Source organism: Pezoporus flaviventris, unplaced genomic scaffold, assembly GCF_033815535.1.
Source record: "Pezoporus flaviventris isolate CSIRO_AGI_PZ_B2104156 unplaced genomic scaffold, CSIRO_AGI_Pfla_v1 ptg000047l, whole genome shotgun sequence".
Taxonomy (NCBI): domain Eukaryota; kingdom Metazoa; phylum Chordata; class Aves; order Psittaciformes; family Psittacidae; genus Pezoporus; species Pezoporus flaviventris.
This window is the reverse complement of record NW_026892595.1, coordinates 6,839,545-6,857,679: the sequence shown is the minus strand read 5'-3', so window position 1 is coordinate 6,857,679 and position 18,135 is coordinate 6,839,545. Positions and strand designations below refer to the sequence as shown.

The 18,135-nt window shown below is 41.3% G+C and overlaps 1 protein-coding gene and 1 long non-coding RNA gene across 13 annotated transcripts in view; one reads left to right on the top strand and one right to left on the bottom strand.

Moving 5' to 3' along the window:
* The window catches only part of EPC1 (enhancer of polycomb homolog 1), a 72,321-nt gene that overhangs the window by 53,389 nt on the left and 797 nt on the right, over positions 1–18,135 (bottom strand). For 6 of the 12 annotated variants that reach the window (XM_061468133.1, XM_061468134.1, XM_061468136.1 and 3 more), the window contains one exon: positions 17,810–17,914. In XM_061468133.1, the coding sequence (XP_061324117.1) occupies positions 17,810–17,914 (105 nt within the window). Of the gene's footprint in view, positions 1–781; positions 1,280–17,809; positions 17,915–18,135 lie in introns of those variants that run through there. The other 6 variants (XM_061468144.1, XM_061468145.1, XM_061468135.1 and 3 more) reach the window with 5 other exon arrangements.
* The window catches only part of LOC133276889 (uncharacterized), a 129,364-nt gene continuing 112,990 nt past the window's right edge, over positions 1,762–18,135 (top strand). The window contains exon 1 of the long non-coding RNA XR_009746048.1: positions 1,762–2,205. This is a non-coding gene — a long non-coding RNA (uncharacterized LOC133276889). The remainder of the gene's footprint in view (positions 2,206–18,135) is intronic.

The following is an 18,135-nucleotide window of genomic DNA, read 5'->3' as shown; positions in this document are numbered from 1 at the left end:
GTAAATGTAAACAGAAACTCTTCCACTTCCTATGACCATAAGCGAAAAAACTCCGTACCAAACAAAGGCTACTGGGACAGCAGCTCCCTCCGGAGCGGAGCAGCCCGCCAGGAGAAGGCATGCCGCCACAAGACACGAGCGGGGACGCGGGCAAAGCCCACCACAACAAGGCTGCTGCAGCAGCCGCCCCCTGCAGCTCACACCGCTCAGTCCCCCACGCCCCGGGACACGCTTCCCGCCCGCCACCTTCCGCTTCCCCGACGCGGGCGGCCCGGGCTGAGCAGGCGGGCGCGCGCTCCCGCGGCAGCCGCCACAACTTCCTTGCGCCACCCGCCGTCGAGCGCCCCCTGCGGCGGCGGCCGGCTCAGGAGCGCCACCCGGTGGGGCAGAGCGGGCACAGCGCCGCCGAGGCCCGTCTCTCCGCCGCTGCCGCACAAGGCCCGGCCCAAGAAACAGGGAGACAAAATGGCGGACGCCGGCGGTATCACGTGACTGCCTTTGTGCCTTTCGGGGCCTGGCGAAAGGGCTGACAGCTACCACGGGGCGCGGGCTGGGGGGGAGCGGGGGCCGCTGAGGACCGCAAGGGGAAGAGGCGGTAAGGGGCGCCGGGCTTGCGGCCCTCCCCCTCCAGGTCCTTCCCCCCCCCCCCTCCCGGCGGGCGGGGAGAGCAGGGAGAAGATGGCGGCCATTTTGTGCTTGCGCAGAGGCGAAGGTGGGGGCCCCGGGTGCGGGGGGGATGGAGGGACCCGGCCGAGGGGGGGGGGGGGGGGGTCTCACGTACCGACTCCTCTTCCTTCTCCATGCCCGTGGGCATCTGCGGCACGGCCCGATTAATGGAGGCATATTCGGCCAAGTCGGGGAGGTCCTCGCAGCGGAAGACGGGCAGCGGCTTGGACGCGTCCAGCGCCCGGGCCCGGAACGACAGTTTGCTCATGTTAGGCGGCGATGGCGGCTCCGGCTGGGGAGGGGGGGGCGACAGCAAAAGCGCTCCGAGCTGAGAGCCGGACCCCGCCGAGCGCTCTCATGGAGGGACCGGGGCTCCCCCGGCAGGGCGGGGCGCACTCCGACACGGGGCCCGGCGGCGCCGGCTGGCGCGGCTGGGCTGGGCGCTGGCTTCTCTCCTCCGCCGCTCCGGCTCCGCTCAATACGCCACGGCCAACATGGCGGACATTAAACCTCGACTGGCCGCCTCTTTCAGCCAACCCCAGCGCCACAGCCATTCCCACACTGCATCGCGCAGGGGCGCGGGCACAGCGCCGCCCGGGGGAGAGCGCGCGCAGCGCGGGCACGGGAGCGCGGGCTCGGGAGCGCGGCAGAGCTCGGAGCGGCTCGGGCGGCAGATTCCGGACGCTGCTGGCGGCGGGGCGGGAGCGCGGGCGCAGTTGCTCCCCGCGGAACCCCGTCTCGCTTGGGGGACGGGGCGGCAACATGGAAAAGAGCGAGAGAGGCTTTTCCTCAGCGTGCGGGCGTGCTCAGCTTCCGCTACGGTACGGGGGTTCAGCTGGCCCGGAGTCCCCGACCCCCGACGCGGAGCCTCCCTGAGGTAAAAGCGGCAGTGCCTCTTACTGACAGCCTCCTGTGCACGGCAAACCTAGGGAAGAGAAGGGGGAAAAGCCGGCCCCGAGCTTTTCTGTCGCTCGGCAGCGGGCCGAAAGGCAGCTTGCTCCGAGGGCTGAACTTGCCCGGAATCGGGCGAGCGCCGCCGGGGCCGCCCGGTTCCCTTCGAGCGCGGAGTGGCGAGCGGCTGACGGCCTCGTGGCGGCTGCGGGGCCGCCCGGGGAGAGGGAACGGTTTCTTGCCTCGGGGCCCGGCCCGAGCCCAGCTGCGGGCGGCAGCGGCCCCGGCCCTTGTTCGGGGCTGCCCGCGGCGCCTCCGGGAGTAGGGCGGCACCATCTGCCCCTCAGCTGCACCTGCCCGCCAGGTTCGATCCCTCCCTGCATCCAGGAACCGCGGTCGCCTTCGTGCTAAATGAAGAAGAAACACGGGCACCTCCCCGAAAAAGCGAAGCACTCGTAACAACCGGTCACCTGTAGAACAGCACTTCCAGCCTATTTCTCGAAGGCTTCCCGAAACTTGGTCCGCTAGCGAAGTGCAGACGCGTGAACTAGTTTAACCCTTGCTTGGATTTACGTTATCAGTTACCCGTTCGAGCGAGCTCACTACAGGCAGAGGTCAGAACTTAATCTGAACCTTAACCTCATCAAGGTAAGCTCGTTTATATCTCAAATGTTTATATCTCAAATGATTTGATTAAATTGACATAGTGTTCTACTATAAGCGATGGATGGGAAATTCGGGGTCTCACTTCTCTCAGTAATGTCTACATGCCACTGCAGCACGTACATAAAGATGTCAAAACTTTCTTTCTCCCAGGCCATGACTAGAGCAGAATGCTTAATGTCCTTATATATGTTGTGTTCTTGCAAAAAGTCAGAATGTAATTTTAATTCCGTGGTTAAATCCTAAATAAATCCACCTTGAAATGACATTTATTTTCATTAAAAAGTGTGACAACTGTTTTGCTGGAATTTAAGTATCCCTCCACTTACAAAGCAAAAAACTGTAATTTTGTGCTGTTACACAAGAATCAATAGACAAAAGTTGTTCTCTAGAACATACTACTCCTCAGAAATAGAACTCTTAGAAATAGGACATGAAACAAAATCATCAGAAAAGCGTTGGTTTGCTTAGTAATTTTAGAAATTGCTTAGTAATTTTAGAAATTGCTTAGTAATTTGAAAATCTGGTATCTCGGATATAATAGGAGCAAAAGCCAATTTTAATCACCTCTTTAATAATAATACCACCATCCTTGATTTCAAACAACACTGAGCCCCTGGACGAAATATTCCTACATGCAGTTAACAGCAGTTTCTATTAGAATATAGAATATATAATATACAATATATAATACTCTATATAGAATAGCATGTAGCTATTCTATAACTGCTCTATGCAGTTATAGCAGCTTCTATAACAAGCCAACTATTTGCATGTCTGACTTCCCCATAGGTCTCCCAAACTGTTTCACCAGCAAGTCATTCCACTTCACAACCTCTCTAGGAAAGAAAGTTCTGTCCATATTACATATGGGTAATGCGGTGGAAGACAGCTGCTAGGGGGAATGAAACCTTTCCCTTTTTTGAGCAAAGGCTGGTGTTTTGTTAGTCTAGGGTTGTGCTTTGTTCATATTTTCCTCTCTAAAGGAGAATAGCATGAGCTTAATAGCATTGTATGCATTTGTATTTCCATAGTTACATCAGAACTAAATGTTTGAAAAAATGCTTTTTACACTAATTTTAAAGCTTAAAGCACACACTAGCTAGAAACAGTAATCCTAAAATATATTGCACATAAAACATCTACAGAGTTTTCCACAAATACTGGACAATTTAGTTTATCCACTTAGTAGACAGATAAGGTGATAGCAAAAAATGCTATCATAGATCAGCTTTGACCTAAAACATGAAATGGAAATGAAATACCTGGCAGCTAAGCAAAAAATTAGGCCATTAAATACCACTGTCCACTTCCAGTGATGAAAGAAAACACAGAATGAAAAGCAAAGTATAGAAAATAACCTGAAGTATTAAGAAAGAATATTCAAGTTTAAACTTATCCTTAATTGACCTTTGCCATTCTAACCCTATCACAGGTTTGATAAAAGCGCAGAGCAAGAATGGGCAAGGCAATAACATTTGGATATGAACAGGACAGTGTGCATTAAGAAAGAGTTTTGGCCTGAAACTGTTGGACTCAATAGCTTTTAATGCTTTGCCAATGAAATAGATTGCATTTAATTATTTTGTATCAGAAGCTGATTAGTCCTCAAAATTACCTAAATTAATTTGCTAGTAAGATGAAGTGTGATATCTGAAAACAATGTGACATCAGCCCTAACTTTTGTTCTGTAAAGGTGATAACAGGAGAAAGTATAGAACATAAACAGACTGATGTCTCTGTTTCACTTTCACTTAGGATGTGCAGCTCTATTTTCAGTTTTGCCATTTTGTAGCATTTACCAAAATGCTCACTTTGCATTTGTGGACATTGGTGCTGCATTCTGACAGCAATTAATTTGAAACTGCTATGTTTTGCATAATGACCAAAATATTCTTTGCCAGCTTTCAGTAAAGGATCCATAAGTGTAAACTCATTTGTTGTACCAAAGTGCTAGGTGTCCATTTTAAAAACCTGAAATTTAACGAACTGTAAGGTAGCTGAAATAGAATGAATATGACATTTTGAACTGCTAGGTTTTTTTTTTTTTTTTGTACAAACCACTGAAATTAGATCTTTAGCATGGGAGGCATTTCTTTAATGCTCCATCTTTTTATGATCTCAAAGTGTTTAATTAAAAGAACAAGCTTTACCAAAATGAAAGAACTTTGTACATCAGCTATGTAGATGGTAGCTATAACCATTTCCATATACATTCAAAAGTACTAAATTGAGACTGAGCATTAAGGGTGGAGATCCAACAACTGTATCCATACAGATCCAGAAAGGGGTCTCTTGTGATATCTAACTCAGGTTTTGTGAAACCCCAAGACTTAACTTGCTGCTTTGGTTTGCAAGTTCCATGTACCATTTGACAAGTTTTTACACATTTTAGTATTTATTTAATTTTGTGGCTTAAAACCTGAGTTTTGGTAGTTTCTTTAGGCAAGAATTGTAGTCTTCTGAACATGGATTTAATAGTCTCCCATTCTAATCGCAATCTTAATCACAAAATATGTATGCATAAAGGGCATATAGGTTAAACTGCCAGTTTTGGCACTTTCTGGTATAATGCACCTTTTAAAGATATAAAATTCTAGGAGATGGTGGTTTTATTGGTTGAAATAAAGTACAATATAGGCTGATATTCCATATATGAGTTTTCTGTTGTTCTCTTTCTAGAGAAAGACTGTTTATTTAAGAAAATAAATATCCACAGCAATACACAGTATTAACGGTGAACATCTGATGTCATTCCACTCTTCAGCCTCATTGGAAGAGGTGCAGGGGTGGTTTGTTTGTTTTTTTTTTAAACTAACTTCCTTCTTTCCCCTGCCTCCCAAAATAATGATACACTGACATCCACAGTCAAAGTGGGATTAGAAATCAGGTGTATCTGACTCCTTACATACGTTCATTTTCTTTAATACTTTTCTTGTACCTACCTAAAACTGCAGGAGACAACAATTAAAAGTACGACGTATTAAAACATGTTTCTCATTTGCCAACCATTTAAAAATAGTTCTTACAGAAGATAATACAGTATTTAGATAAACTAAGGAATATGCTGAGTATGCTAAACTACATAGTAACTTCCATATCCATAAATATTTGAAATTTTTCTTTTTTATCACTCTGGGACTACTTTACACCCTGCTTCTACTATTGTAGAGCTCACTAACTCATCATTAATTTATATAGCAATTTTCTTGACCTCAGGTTTTTTGCCTTTTATCTCCATAAGTGCTGACTACTTTGAACTAAAAAAGTATCACTGGTCTTCCTCTCCCCCCACCTGCTGCCCCCTTTCAATAATCAAGCATTAAGAAATGACATAATATGAAGTTACCATACTTGGGTTTCTTTTCCCAAGGACTCTTAGGGGCATTTTTTCCCTTTTTACAAGGGCATGTAGGGATAGCATGTAGGGGTTAATGGCTTTAGACTGGAAGAGGGGTAATATTAGCAAGTTCTTTCCTGTGAGGATGGTGAGACACTGGCACAGGTTGCCCAGAGAAGCTGTGGCTGCCTCATCCCTGTCAGTCTTCAAGGCCAGGTTGGACGGGGCTTTGAGCAACCTGGCCTAGTGAAAGGTGTCCCTGCCTGTGGCAGAGTGGTTGGAACTCAGTAATCTTCGAGTTGGAATTCGAAGACACCTTCCAGCCCAAACCATTCTACGATTCTATTTGGAAAGATGCATGTAGCTCTTTTGATCAGTAGTAAGCTATTATGGATTGTGTATGTTTATTCCTGTTTTACATTTGCTAGTGATGCTTCTGTTCAAATTTGCTCCTCAGCTATCTTCTTATATGTTTTCTAACATTACAGATAGCTATATTCTTTTAAATCATCTCAGTGAGCTACCTGGAATTTGGATTAAAATGAGATAAATGTAGGCAAATATGACACTAGAGGTTCTTCATTATTTTATAAAACGTCACATTACAGTAGTAAGTAGATGCATATAGAAATCATCTTAACAGCATGAAGATTTCAACCATCAATTAAAATAATTTAATCTTATTTGCTGATGTCAGTTGTCTGTTTTAAAAGAGATAATGGAACTGTCAAACATACTGGGAGATCAGACACCATATTACAAAATAGGTTTCGAATGTCTTTGCGATACCTTCAGCTTTTGCCCCCCCCCTTTTTTTTTCTTTTTGGGGGGGGGGGGAACAACAACACCCTAGTTTAGTGTTTCATAGCTTTGGCATCTCAAAGAATGGTATGAAATATTCAGTTATTTTCTGTGTTCATGGTTGAGATGCAATAGGTACAAAGCTTGTTTAAAGTTCTTTTAAAATCATAATTTGAAGTAGTGACCACGTAAGTCTTTTCCTCCATTCTTGTCTCAATGAGGGGAAAGCAATTTGTCTTTATGTCTACATATATATCTGAATTTTTGTTTCTTTAGCTAACAGGTAAGTACACGTACTGCATGGCTAAAGTTTTTAGTTACCTTTTACTTCTTGTAAGCACTTCCCATTTACACTGCAGAATACCAAATAGAGATGAGGGGGGATAACATCGCATTTAATCTCCTATTTCTGTTGCCATTCAACAGAATGTAAGTAGACATTACCCTTTAGATTCCAAAACTGCCTACAAAAATTTAAAGTTTGAGACATAGCAGCCTGGTAGTATGAGAAGCTTGGAAATATTAAACATGAGCATGTGATTTTTCCACTATAAGACCAATGACTGCTAGTGTCATGAGCAGTGTTTTTACTAGGAATGACTAGGAAAGCAGTATTACAAAACTAGTTGTGTCCACAACATTCAGAACAGAAACAGAAGTTGGCTTTCCTGTGGCAAAATCTGAAGTTTTAAACACTCTGTTGCCATACTTAACCTGGATAAGTTATTACTATGTAATTAATGGGTGGTTTTACATTTTAAAACTACATGCAGGAAGGAGATGGCAAGACAACATTGTTGTGCATCAAGTAACACTAACAAGATAGGCTGAAATGAACAATAGTTCTGTCATTTCGCAGGCTGTCCAAGTGAGACTATCACTTTGTAATGTGTTGCTTTGTTAACAATAGTGGTTTAAGATACTGCTGTCCTGCTCTGCCATTCATTCTCCTCTGCAGCAGCACTGCCCCTTCATCTGCATCAGCACCTTTGCTTATGAAGCTGAACTGAGTACCAAGTGGGAATATGATCAGATACTTTAACAACTTATCAAAAAATCCCCCAACTACGTAAGTTAGAAGAGAAGCCACTTGAAAAGATCCATATTAAAAGTTATATTCCCCCACTAGCTGCAGTTTGCAGTCACTGCCCTCTTCCTTCACATGATCCACTTTATGAAGGCTACAGAATACAAGTCTGGAATGACAAACTGTGTGCATAAATGATTTGAAAATGATAAAACTATATATGCAATTTAACATGCACTCAAAACAGTAATACACTGACATATGCTACATTTGAAAACCTTTTCCTACAAGACCAGTGTCTGTACTAGTCTATAAATGGAGAGTTTCTTATTTGCTTTCATGCTGATGACTTTTCACTGTGCATGGGTGGAGTTCTACTGTTTCAAGTACAGATGGAATCAGAATCAATAGGTTGGAAAAGACCTTAAGATCATCAAGTCCAAGCTTTATCCCAGAACTGCCAAGACCACCACTAACCATGTGACATTAATTTAGTGACACCACTAACTTGGTGACATTAACCATGTCACTAAGAACCCCATCTACACAGTTTCTGAACATTTCGAGGGATAGTGATTCCTTCACTTCCCTGGGAACCAGGCAACATTTTTCCATGAGTGAAAGGAGTTAGATGCCAATTTAATGGTGTAATATTATTTGGGGAATGTGTTGTCTGCCATACAAATTCAAAACTACTTTTCAAAATTACCCTGAGGTCCAGCATCCTCAGGGGAACTTAAGCTGAACTTGAAAAGTATTATGCCACTGAGCTATAGCCAAAGGAAGAAGAAAAGTTGCTAGCCAGCTATTCCCTTTCTGAGAGGAAACAAAGCTAAGAGAGGAACAGCAAAAGCTATTACCACATTTCTATGTTTGCAACTATAGCTGAGCTCTTAAAGATAGTGGATGCAGTTGCTTCTACAGAAGGAACAAAAAGACTGCAAGAGGAATTAATGACTCAAGATTATTATTGTACAGACTCAACATTTGTCCCAGTATCACTTATGCAGATAGAGCCCATTTTCCCATTCTCTTGCCTAAAATATATCTGAAAGCACAAATGGGTTGTGGTAGTTCTTTAGAACAGTCAGATAGAAACCGGGTTCATTTATATGACTTGCTCAGGTGACTTAAGTTTTTACATGTATAAGGAAAACACATAATAGTAGAAGCAGTTACTCTGTTAGATACAGTGGACAAAACAAGTCAAAGATTATGTTAAGACTCTTCTGTATTGAAAGATAGCTTTTCCTGTGTAAGTTTTGATAGAGTCACAAGAACTGTATGGGTTAAGTGATAAGTGATTTATGAGTTTCTCCTTTACTCTTTCGTTCCATAATATGTATTCCCCAAAAATATTATGCTAAACACACCCTGAATTCTAGCTTTACTCATCTTCTCCAGCAGCTCCCTTCACAAAATAATCTCTTAGGATTAAACAGTAAAACAGACAAAGTTTTAAATTACAGCCTTTTTGCAAAATTAAAATAAATAAATAAATGTCTGACTTTATGCTCTGTTTTGTTGTTTTGGGTTTTGTTTGTTGTTTTTTTTTTGCATGTTGTTTTTTGTTCATTAAAAAGAAAAATATAAGCAAAACCCAAAGAAATAAACTCCCCCAAAATGAAACTAAGAACCCCCACTTTTATCCAAAACATTTTGTATTCTAAAATACAAATTAATATTAGAATAACGATTTTTTATTATTTTATGCCAATTAATCTAAAATATTATAGTAAATATAATCTTAGCTGTGCAGACAAGCTAACCACCTCTTACTTAGGCCTGGACTTCTGCAACCATTGGTTTATAACACATGAATAATTGCCGAACCTTTAAGTGAAGTTAATCATATGATTATGTATTGCCAGCAGAAGAGCCAGCAGAAAGGCAAAAATTTTATCTTCTTGCTGGAAATACAAAGGATTGGGCAAAAACAGCCAACAGAAAAAAAAGCCAAAGAAATAAACAACAAACCTACCAACCATAACCCCCCAAACTAAATAAAAAAGCCCAACCTTCTCTTGCCAACACAACTGCTAATTTGTTCATCAGACCTAAGTATAGACAACTTTCACATTCTGCACAGATAAAGACTAAAACATAAAGCAGAAGTAGACAAATTATGAATTAAGCTTGTACCTAGGTCTGACACAGCGATGCACACTGTCCTGAATCCTTCAACTGACCATTAAGTTAAAAACAAACCAACACACACCCACATCAATATACAATTTAGGCTGCCACAGTGTTCAAACACTAACCCAGAATGAAAGAGTATATTTGAGGACAAGCTACATTCATTCCTTTTCTAAAGTGTACTACTACAACCTTAATTGCATGGCTCTATGTATGCACAAATATACAGCAAATTCAATCCAGGTAAACACATAGGCTTTACCATTTTAAATTTTGTTTTTAAATCAAGTCATTTACTTAAATACCTTACACTCACTTCCAAGACAGGATTTCTATCTTACAAGTCAATCTATGAAAACTGTTTCATGTGCTTCAGAGCTTCTGGATAGTATGATCAAATACTTGCAGAACTTCAGAATTACATTACATAATGTGGAGTTAATAGCCTGATATCTACTATATAATGTCAAATACTTAAAATTGCAGTTCATTAATCAGAATGAAAGGAGTATAACTGCTTGCCTCAGACATTTCAGGAAAACAATGATTTATACCTAGATAGGAAACAGAAGGCATCAGAAATCTTTTGGTGCAGGAAGTATACCTGCATCTTGGAATGAAGAGGAATTTCCTAATGCATTTGTTTAGATTGGAGTGGAGGTGCTTAGTGGGAACTACTATCTACACACACTATGATGAAACTCTCATGAATTCCAGGGCAAATTAATAGGATTGTGCTATTAATTAGCTAATACAAGCCATGCCATCTTTACTTAAGATAAATGCATTTCTTCACAGGTAAAAAACAAATACAACTCAGCTTTTGGATTTCAAAAGTCTGATGTTATTAATCTGCAAGAACACAAAAATTCTTTCAACCCTCTATGTGGATTTCTTTACACATTCTAGTTTAATTTATACTTCTAAATTAAACATGAGTGAATGTTATAAAAATATTGTTTGTCTTATGGGACACAAATTAATCATACTCATATTTACAACTGAACAGCTATCTAGACACTTCAGAAAACTCAACAGTGCTGCAGTAGTGAAAAAAGCTAATGAACTAATGTTGAATATGTATATCCAGCACAGGAGGCCAGATCTGAACACAAAACTGATAAGAGTGGTCTGATATATGTATATATATATTTTAAATTATAGCAGAAGCATACAAATGGAAAACTCTGATAGGCTTACCCCAAAGAAAACACATTTCAGAAGTTTTTCAACATTCAAAGAATGCAAAAAACTTGTGGGAGTTGGGCAGATGTTGAAAGGGGAAGTGTTTTGTTTTAGATGGAAATATGAAGTTGCCTTGAGAATAAAGACAGCGAAATCATATTAGATTTTTTCCTCCATGTTGCTAATGTAGGTGGGCTCAGAAAACCCAAGCTGGTGCTATATCATTGACATTTTCTTCCCAAGTCTGCTGTGAGGGCAAACTGAGAAACACAACCAAGTGAAAAGTAGTTTTCTCAAATCATTTAGAGTACAAACAGTTAAGGATTTCATGCCATCACCCCTCTCCAATACAGATACTCTAGTCTCATTCTCTTATTAAATAATGTATTAGTTTTACAGTTGTTTGACATTCTGTTGATCTGTCAAAGGGAAGCCAACAGACCACTGTCATAAACATAAGGGGCTATGCACAAAGCGAGGTGCTGGTCACAGTGCAAAGTCTGCTGAACTTGGTCAGATTTATAAGGACCTCAAGAAGGGTGTTAGCTCAAAAGGACATGACCTAATTAAAAAAATAATAAATCGGGGAGAACATAGAAGATGAGAAGGAATATAGTTCTCGCATTAAAGCAGCTCGTCTGAAAGTCTGCTTGACTGAAGCTTCCAAGTCCCACAGATTCCTGTGATACCCAATTTTAATTTGGAAATTGGCTCAGAGGTGAAAATAAAAAAAGAAACCAAAATACTTCCTTACAGAATCTTAACTTGTTCCATGATTATAACGGGATATGGGCCAAACAATGTGTGTATGTAGAGTCATCAGATGTTAGGGTTTTCCCCCCTTAGTTACACAGCATGGCTTTTCCTTAAATGATGCTGATTGTGACACTTTTTTGAACTGTGAATAAACAATCACATTGTCTAAAGGCATCAAGGTATCCTGTCTTCTGTGGTTTACCTTTAAGACTATCAGAAATAATATAGCTGCTCTGCATTACAACATGAAATTAAATTTTAAATATTAGGTTTTCTTAAGAAAAAAATTCTCTGAACATGTTTATCCAGGTAACATGAGCTGTCTATGTCTGGCATTACAGCTGAAAAAATGTCAGGTAAAAGGACCCTTTAAAGAAATGGTCTTTTTAGACATCAGATTGTGACAGCACCAAGCTTCCTAGTAAACAGATACAGGACCTAAGGGATGCCTGTAATGCTTAAAGGCCAGATCCAAGTAGCTTGGTTTTTTAGCCTGTTTAAGAAAACATGGAAAACTCTCTCTTATTTGTGTTAATGAATATTAAAGATGTACACACCTGTGAGGCCAGGGAGGTCTTCCTTCCATTTAGGAAGTTTCTTAAAGCTCTGGACAGGAGAGAGGGTTAAGAGCTAGCTTTTCATTACCTAAATCATACACAAGTCAATATAAGCAAACATTGGCATTGGGGTTTAGGATTTATCTGGGTGAGGACATTCACACCTGAGCTGGTCATACTGGGCAGAAGCAGATCTGATCAGGGTACTATAAAGTTTCAAATATGGTTCGTATTGCAGCAGAAATCCAAAATTTGGAGGTTTGTATCTATTTGACCCATTTCTTTTTAATGACTAGGATTACAGATTTAACATACCCATCTAAAGTCAGGTGAAGTAAGTTCTACATTAAGTGCTTATGATACAGTGATTCCAATTTACCTGGAAATACAGTTGACAATCCATTGAAGCATGAGTTAACATCACCTTACAGACTTGTTACCTAGGTATCAAACCATGTATTTGTAAGTACAGGTCCCAGAGGAACACCAAAATGGAACCTGACAAAAAGATGACTGCTTTGGAAGGAACAAGTCCTTGGTTTTGCTCACGATTTCTGATGCTTCCTACATCTGATGTTTAAACATTACTGAGTAAAATCCATGAAGCAACACTAGGAGCAGGGACAAGATCCAGCCCATCTTTTTCCCCTCTTCCTCTGAGGATCCCAGTGTTCCCATTGTAAAATCTAACTCCTCCTTTTCCCTTTCTCTAGCAAGTGATCCAGATTGTCTTCAACAATGGAAGGTGGGGAGTCAGCATCCCACCATCTGAACCCATTTGCCCCAGGTTTGAATTCCCCCAGACTGCAGAAACCCTAGCATTTAGAGCTTGTGCCGTTTTTACTGGTGTTCAAACCAACAGACATTGTCATCCACAACAACTGTTTTCTATTGTATGGTATTGTATGCCTTTAAGCATACAATTGTATGCCTTTAAGCATACAATACAAAGGTATTGTATGCCTTTAAGCTTACAATACAGTTACCATCTGAGACCTCCATAACAGCGTCTCAACTCCTTGCACAACTAGTGAAGACTAGTACTCACAGGTTGACAATTCCCATCTTTCTGTTGTTTATACAGGGAGGTAAGCGGAAAGAATAATTCTTAGCCAATGTACTTACTTTTTAAGCACTGCAACACCTACTTTAAGGGTCAGATGCTGATTACCAATTTTAGGCTCTAGTACTATCAGTAGGGAATTTATGAGCAAAGCTACCTCTTAAGGAAATTTGTAGTATTGGTATTGCCTTGCTGCTGAGGCCAAAGGACATTCCAGTGGTAGGTAACACGATATAGTAGAAACATTACTTCATTAAGACTCTAACGAAGTCCATGGGAGCTGAAGCCACTGGTATGTGGCTGTATGTGTCCAAGGCATATTCTGTTTCTCACAACAGCAAGCCAGAAAAATTATGTTTCAAAGCACTGCTACTCTCTCCACCTCATTTACTAAAGCCTTTAAAAACCTAGAATTGTCTCAAGGATTTGGACCTCTTTACTAAAACATAAATTAACTTCTTGTGCTGTTTGATGAAAGAGGAAATACATGAAGAATGTTAAAAGGTAGAAGACCCCTAGGCTATGGCTAGTTTCCTCTGGCATATAAGAGTGGAGCAGATTATTTCATAACACTGGAAAGCCATGCAAGTGCCTGTCTGGAAGCAGTGTGGAGGGACGAAGCTTTCTAGAAGATGCGAGTCTGAAGCAAGCAAGAAATAGATCATCCTTTGTTCACAGCTGGGAAATGAGTGACACTTGAAGCAGGTTTTCAAAAAATTATTCATTGCTATAATTTGATACTGACATATATGATGTGGAGTACTACAGGCAGCAAAGTCATGGAATAAGAAAGGTGAGAAAATAAGACTATATGTCACAAGGTTTAGAACATAATGATACCTTCCCCCCTCTGAAATCTTGCTGAGTACTGAATCACGGAAACAATGAATAGTTCAGGATCCTCAAAAGAGGACAGCTGGGAGTCCCAGCCACCAAAGTATGTTATCACAATAAGAAAACAGAGAACACAGTGACACATGCATGAATGAAGTAAGAGTTATAGCTTTTATTTCAACTGAATCCCCAGTGATGTTCTTTTATACCACTAGCACACATCTGGGCAACTGTCTTCACCTTAGTATTGTCTCACTTTGGAAGCCAGTTAAATCTGCCTGGGACCTACACATCTCCACTTCCATGAGAATTTTAGACAGAAAAACATCTTTATCCTGTGCCTCTTACTTGAATATATAACACTAGTAATATTGGTAAGAGGAATGTCATGAAGGCACACAGAACATTTTGTCACTCAGGGTAAGTTAAGATCTTGAGAGAGATTATTTGGTTTACAGTAGGATGCTATACTTCAAATAGTTTTAGGCCAGTAGAGACAAATATCTTTGAAAGGAATATGGAGCCTATATAGTTTCTAGGTAAAAGGGAAACTGTATTAGGAGAAAAATATGATTAGCTTTGCCATCTTAGAAAGAGAGGGATATACAGGAGACAAAATTAAGAAACTAATAAAGGAAAAAGAAAAAAAATAATAAAAAAAAACCCTCTTCTGTTTTAGGTTCTGTTGTTCCACAAGACAGATATTTCAGAAGGAGCAGGGTGGAGAAAATAAACCATCAAGGCAGAGCTACCCCTAGTAATGACTCTTCCAGGCATTTCTGCAGAAGGTGCAGGAGGTAAATTAGTTGCTATTTAGCTTTGAGAGGGTGCCAACTCTAAGAAATTATTGTTCCTTATTAGCAACACATCTGCTGGGAACTATTTCTTGTTCAACAATAGCTCAAAAAGGAAGGAGGAAAGAAGTGAGGAAACCACTGAATTGCAAATCATCAGCACTTCTCTCACCTTATGACTTCTGGGTAGGAGTGAGAACATACTTTCATCAAATGCAGCATCAAAGCTGCAAAACCTTAACTGATGTTAAAAAGTAGCCCCAGCTGAATGGGAAAAGAAGAGCAAGTGTGAAGCAAGCTTCTGTTCAGCATTCATGTTCTTGCTGACTTCACTGAGGTAGAAGCTGACTCTGAGCAGCAAGATCACCAGCAATCAGTTCATCCATGGCCTGTGTGCACAGGCTGCATCACTAGAAATCATCACTTTCATAGGCCAGGATGACAAGAGGAGCAAAAGCATGGAATTACCTTCAGTATTTATCATTTGCTCAGTACTTCTGCCTGTGGATGAGCAAACCTAACACTGGTCTATACAATGTAAAGGAGAAAATGGAAGTTGCATCAGAATTACTTTGATATAAATAATTCAGCGATTCTCTAAGACTTATTATCATTGTAATAAATTCAGCAGCAATTGACCCGACTTCCATTGCCATAACCAAAAATGCTTGTGACCTAGCGATCAGATCTTGGAGATGGAAAATGTCCAAAATCCACACTTTCTAAGAGGGTCCATATCTTGATACTTGTCCTCAAGACCTAGGAGCTGTACCAGGACATTGAAGATGTGATGGTCATACTGCAGTGTCCTAGGCCAACAGGACTCCGCTCCATCCAAGACTTCATAGAAGCAGATCTTTTCTGGTAGAGGAGAGATGATAAAAGATGACTGCTCTCCTGGATATAAATGTTTCTTACTGGAAGAAGGTTACATGATATATACAGAAGTAAATTTTACCTTTCTAAGAAAAAAAAAAAACAAACACTACCATTGCAGAGATCTACTTGAAGTTGTGAACTGGTTTACATAAAACTAAATAATCTGATGAGCAAGTTTCTTTCAAAAAGAAAATCTAAATGCATTTCTGAAGATTTAAATGCTCATAAGAAGTTTAGAGACTGTCTCAAACTGTCTAGTGTTTGTCAAATTTGTTCTTTGAAAATAATGACATTGAAATATAAAATAGATGCAAAGGTCTCAAAATTGTCAGCTTCATATAACTCAAAGATAATAGGAACATTGATTCCTTAAAAATATATGAAAGTTAATGTTAAATGTATATTCCTGAACCTGTTGAGTTTTCTAATATGGGCAAGCCTATGATCAGAGCATGTCTTCCCACCCATCTTCTTAGAAGATTAATCACTCCTGTTTTCTTAAACACCCAATATGGATGTTAGCAGAAAGCCTTCTAAAACATTGCACTCAGAACTGAGGTGATCTGTAGGTTGTAACAAAAGAAAATAGCACACATTAATACATATCTATTTATAAATATATGCAAAATGCATGCTCCACTTAGCAACAGGAAAGAAAAAGGCCACCCACCTCAGGTGAATCCTGTTAGAATCCAAAGGATTACATTAGGTTTTCTTTTCTTTACAACCCCACCTTCACACACAATCCAAACTCTTACAGACCTCAACAAGAAATCTGCATATGCAACCACACAAGCAAGAAGGACCTGAAGGTTTAACAGCCAGGGGTGAATATAACCCCTAAGTTCCCAAATAGCAAACAATGGACTAGTTGCACAAGAAACGAGTACCAAAGCCTTCCATATTGTATGCAAAAATCATTTTAAAACCTTTCATTTTGCAGCCACTGTAAAAAAATCAGTTTGGGGGTGGGGCCGAAAAATCTCGTTACTGAAGAAGACTGGTCTCTAGGTACAGGACTGGGGGGTGGTGGTGGTGGATAAATTATCAATCCGCTTCATTACACAAACCAGCGAGAGGGTGAGGTCATGCCTGTTCCGGCCCCTAGTTCACGCAACACTGCAGTTATTTCACAGATACAATTTTATCGTCTTTCCAACTAATCTGCGCTTACTTTTGATCCAGATGAAAGGAAAAGATACAATAGATCAAACCGTGCCCCACCTTCCCCCCTCCCCAGCTCCCCCTTTCCCGAGCCAGGGGCCGGCGCGGGCGCCACAGCGCCACCAGCGCAGCCCGACGCAAAACAAAAAAAGATCTCCCACCGTCTGAAAAAAATGGAAAAAAATGCCAAGAAAAATACCAAAAATTGCAAAATGTCTCCCAAATGTGCCTTCCTGCAGGAAAGAGAACAAACAAACGAACCATTCATTCCCTCTCCCCCCCAACACTCCCCTCCCAAGACATCTAAATGAAGTGAGGCGAAATAAAAACCTTTATATAACTAATGCTTTAAGCTAATTGCCACAAGAGCGCTAATTTGTAAATACGAAGGTCACTGTTTAACAAGAACCATAACTTAATATAAACCCCGTTCTGTCAACCTCCAGCTTCACCATACCAAGGGCAGGCAGTTTTCCCCCCCGTACTTTAGACTAAAGTAATCCATCAAGAGCCATCACAAATGGCATTGTAAAACTCTTTTAGCCACGACCAGACCATACAACATCAACATAAACCGATTCTTTATATATTAGAGGCGCATTATATTAAGACAGTCACATATTTGGTCCCGAATCCGCTTATTAGTCGGTAGAGACCCCCCCCCCAAACAAAAAAGAACCGAAAAAAACACCAACCCCAAACCCAAGTCCATCTGGAAAATATCCGAGTTCTTACACTCTGAAATGGCACTTAAATTGCTGTTAAGCTTCGCGTGTATAAAATTTTAAAGAAGAAACAAAACTGACTTCGGTAATTGTGGGTATTAAGGAGACACCGTTGGGTGGGAAACACACGGGCTCAAAGCTAAGAAAAATACCGGGCTGCGTTTTGTTCATCCCCACAACCAAACCCCCTCCACAGCACCACAACACGCCAAAAAAAAAAACCAAACCCACAAACCAAACCAAAAAAACAAAAAACAAACCCCCCAAAAAAACAAAACCAAAAAACCGCAGAAACAAATATTTTCGCTTAAAACCACAAACTTACCTTCGGAGAGGGCAGTCCTGGCAAAACGGCTGTAACAATATGGACCACGTACGCGCTCTTCTGCCACCAACCACCTCCATGCTGCAAAGGGCTCCCCGAACATCCTTAAAATATTTCGCAAATGCGAAAAGTGAGACTTTTCTTCACACACACCCCCCCCCCCCCCACCTCCCCTTTTCTATTTCTCTCCCCGCCCCTCGCCCGCCCGAATCGCCGGGTGGGGAAGGAGGCGCCTTCCCCGCGGCTCTGCGAGCGATGCCGGGGACTGGAGCCCGGGGCCGCCGGGGTCACAACTTTGCGGGGCCCGGCGGCGGCTCGATGGGCTC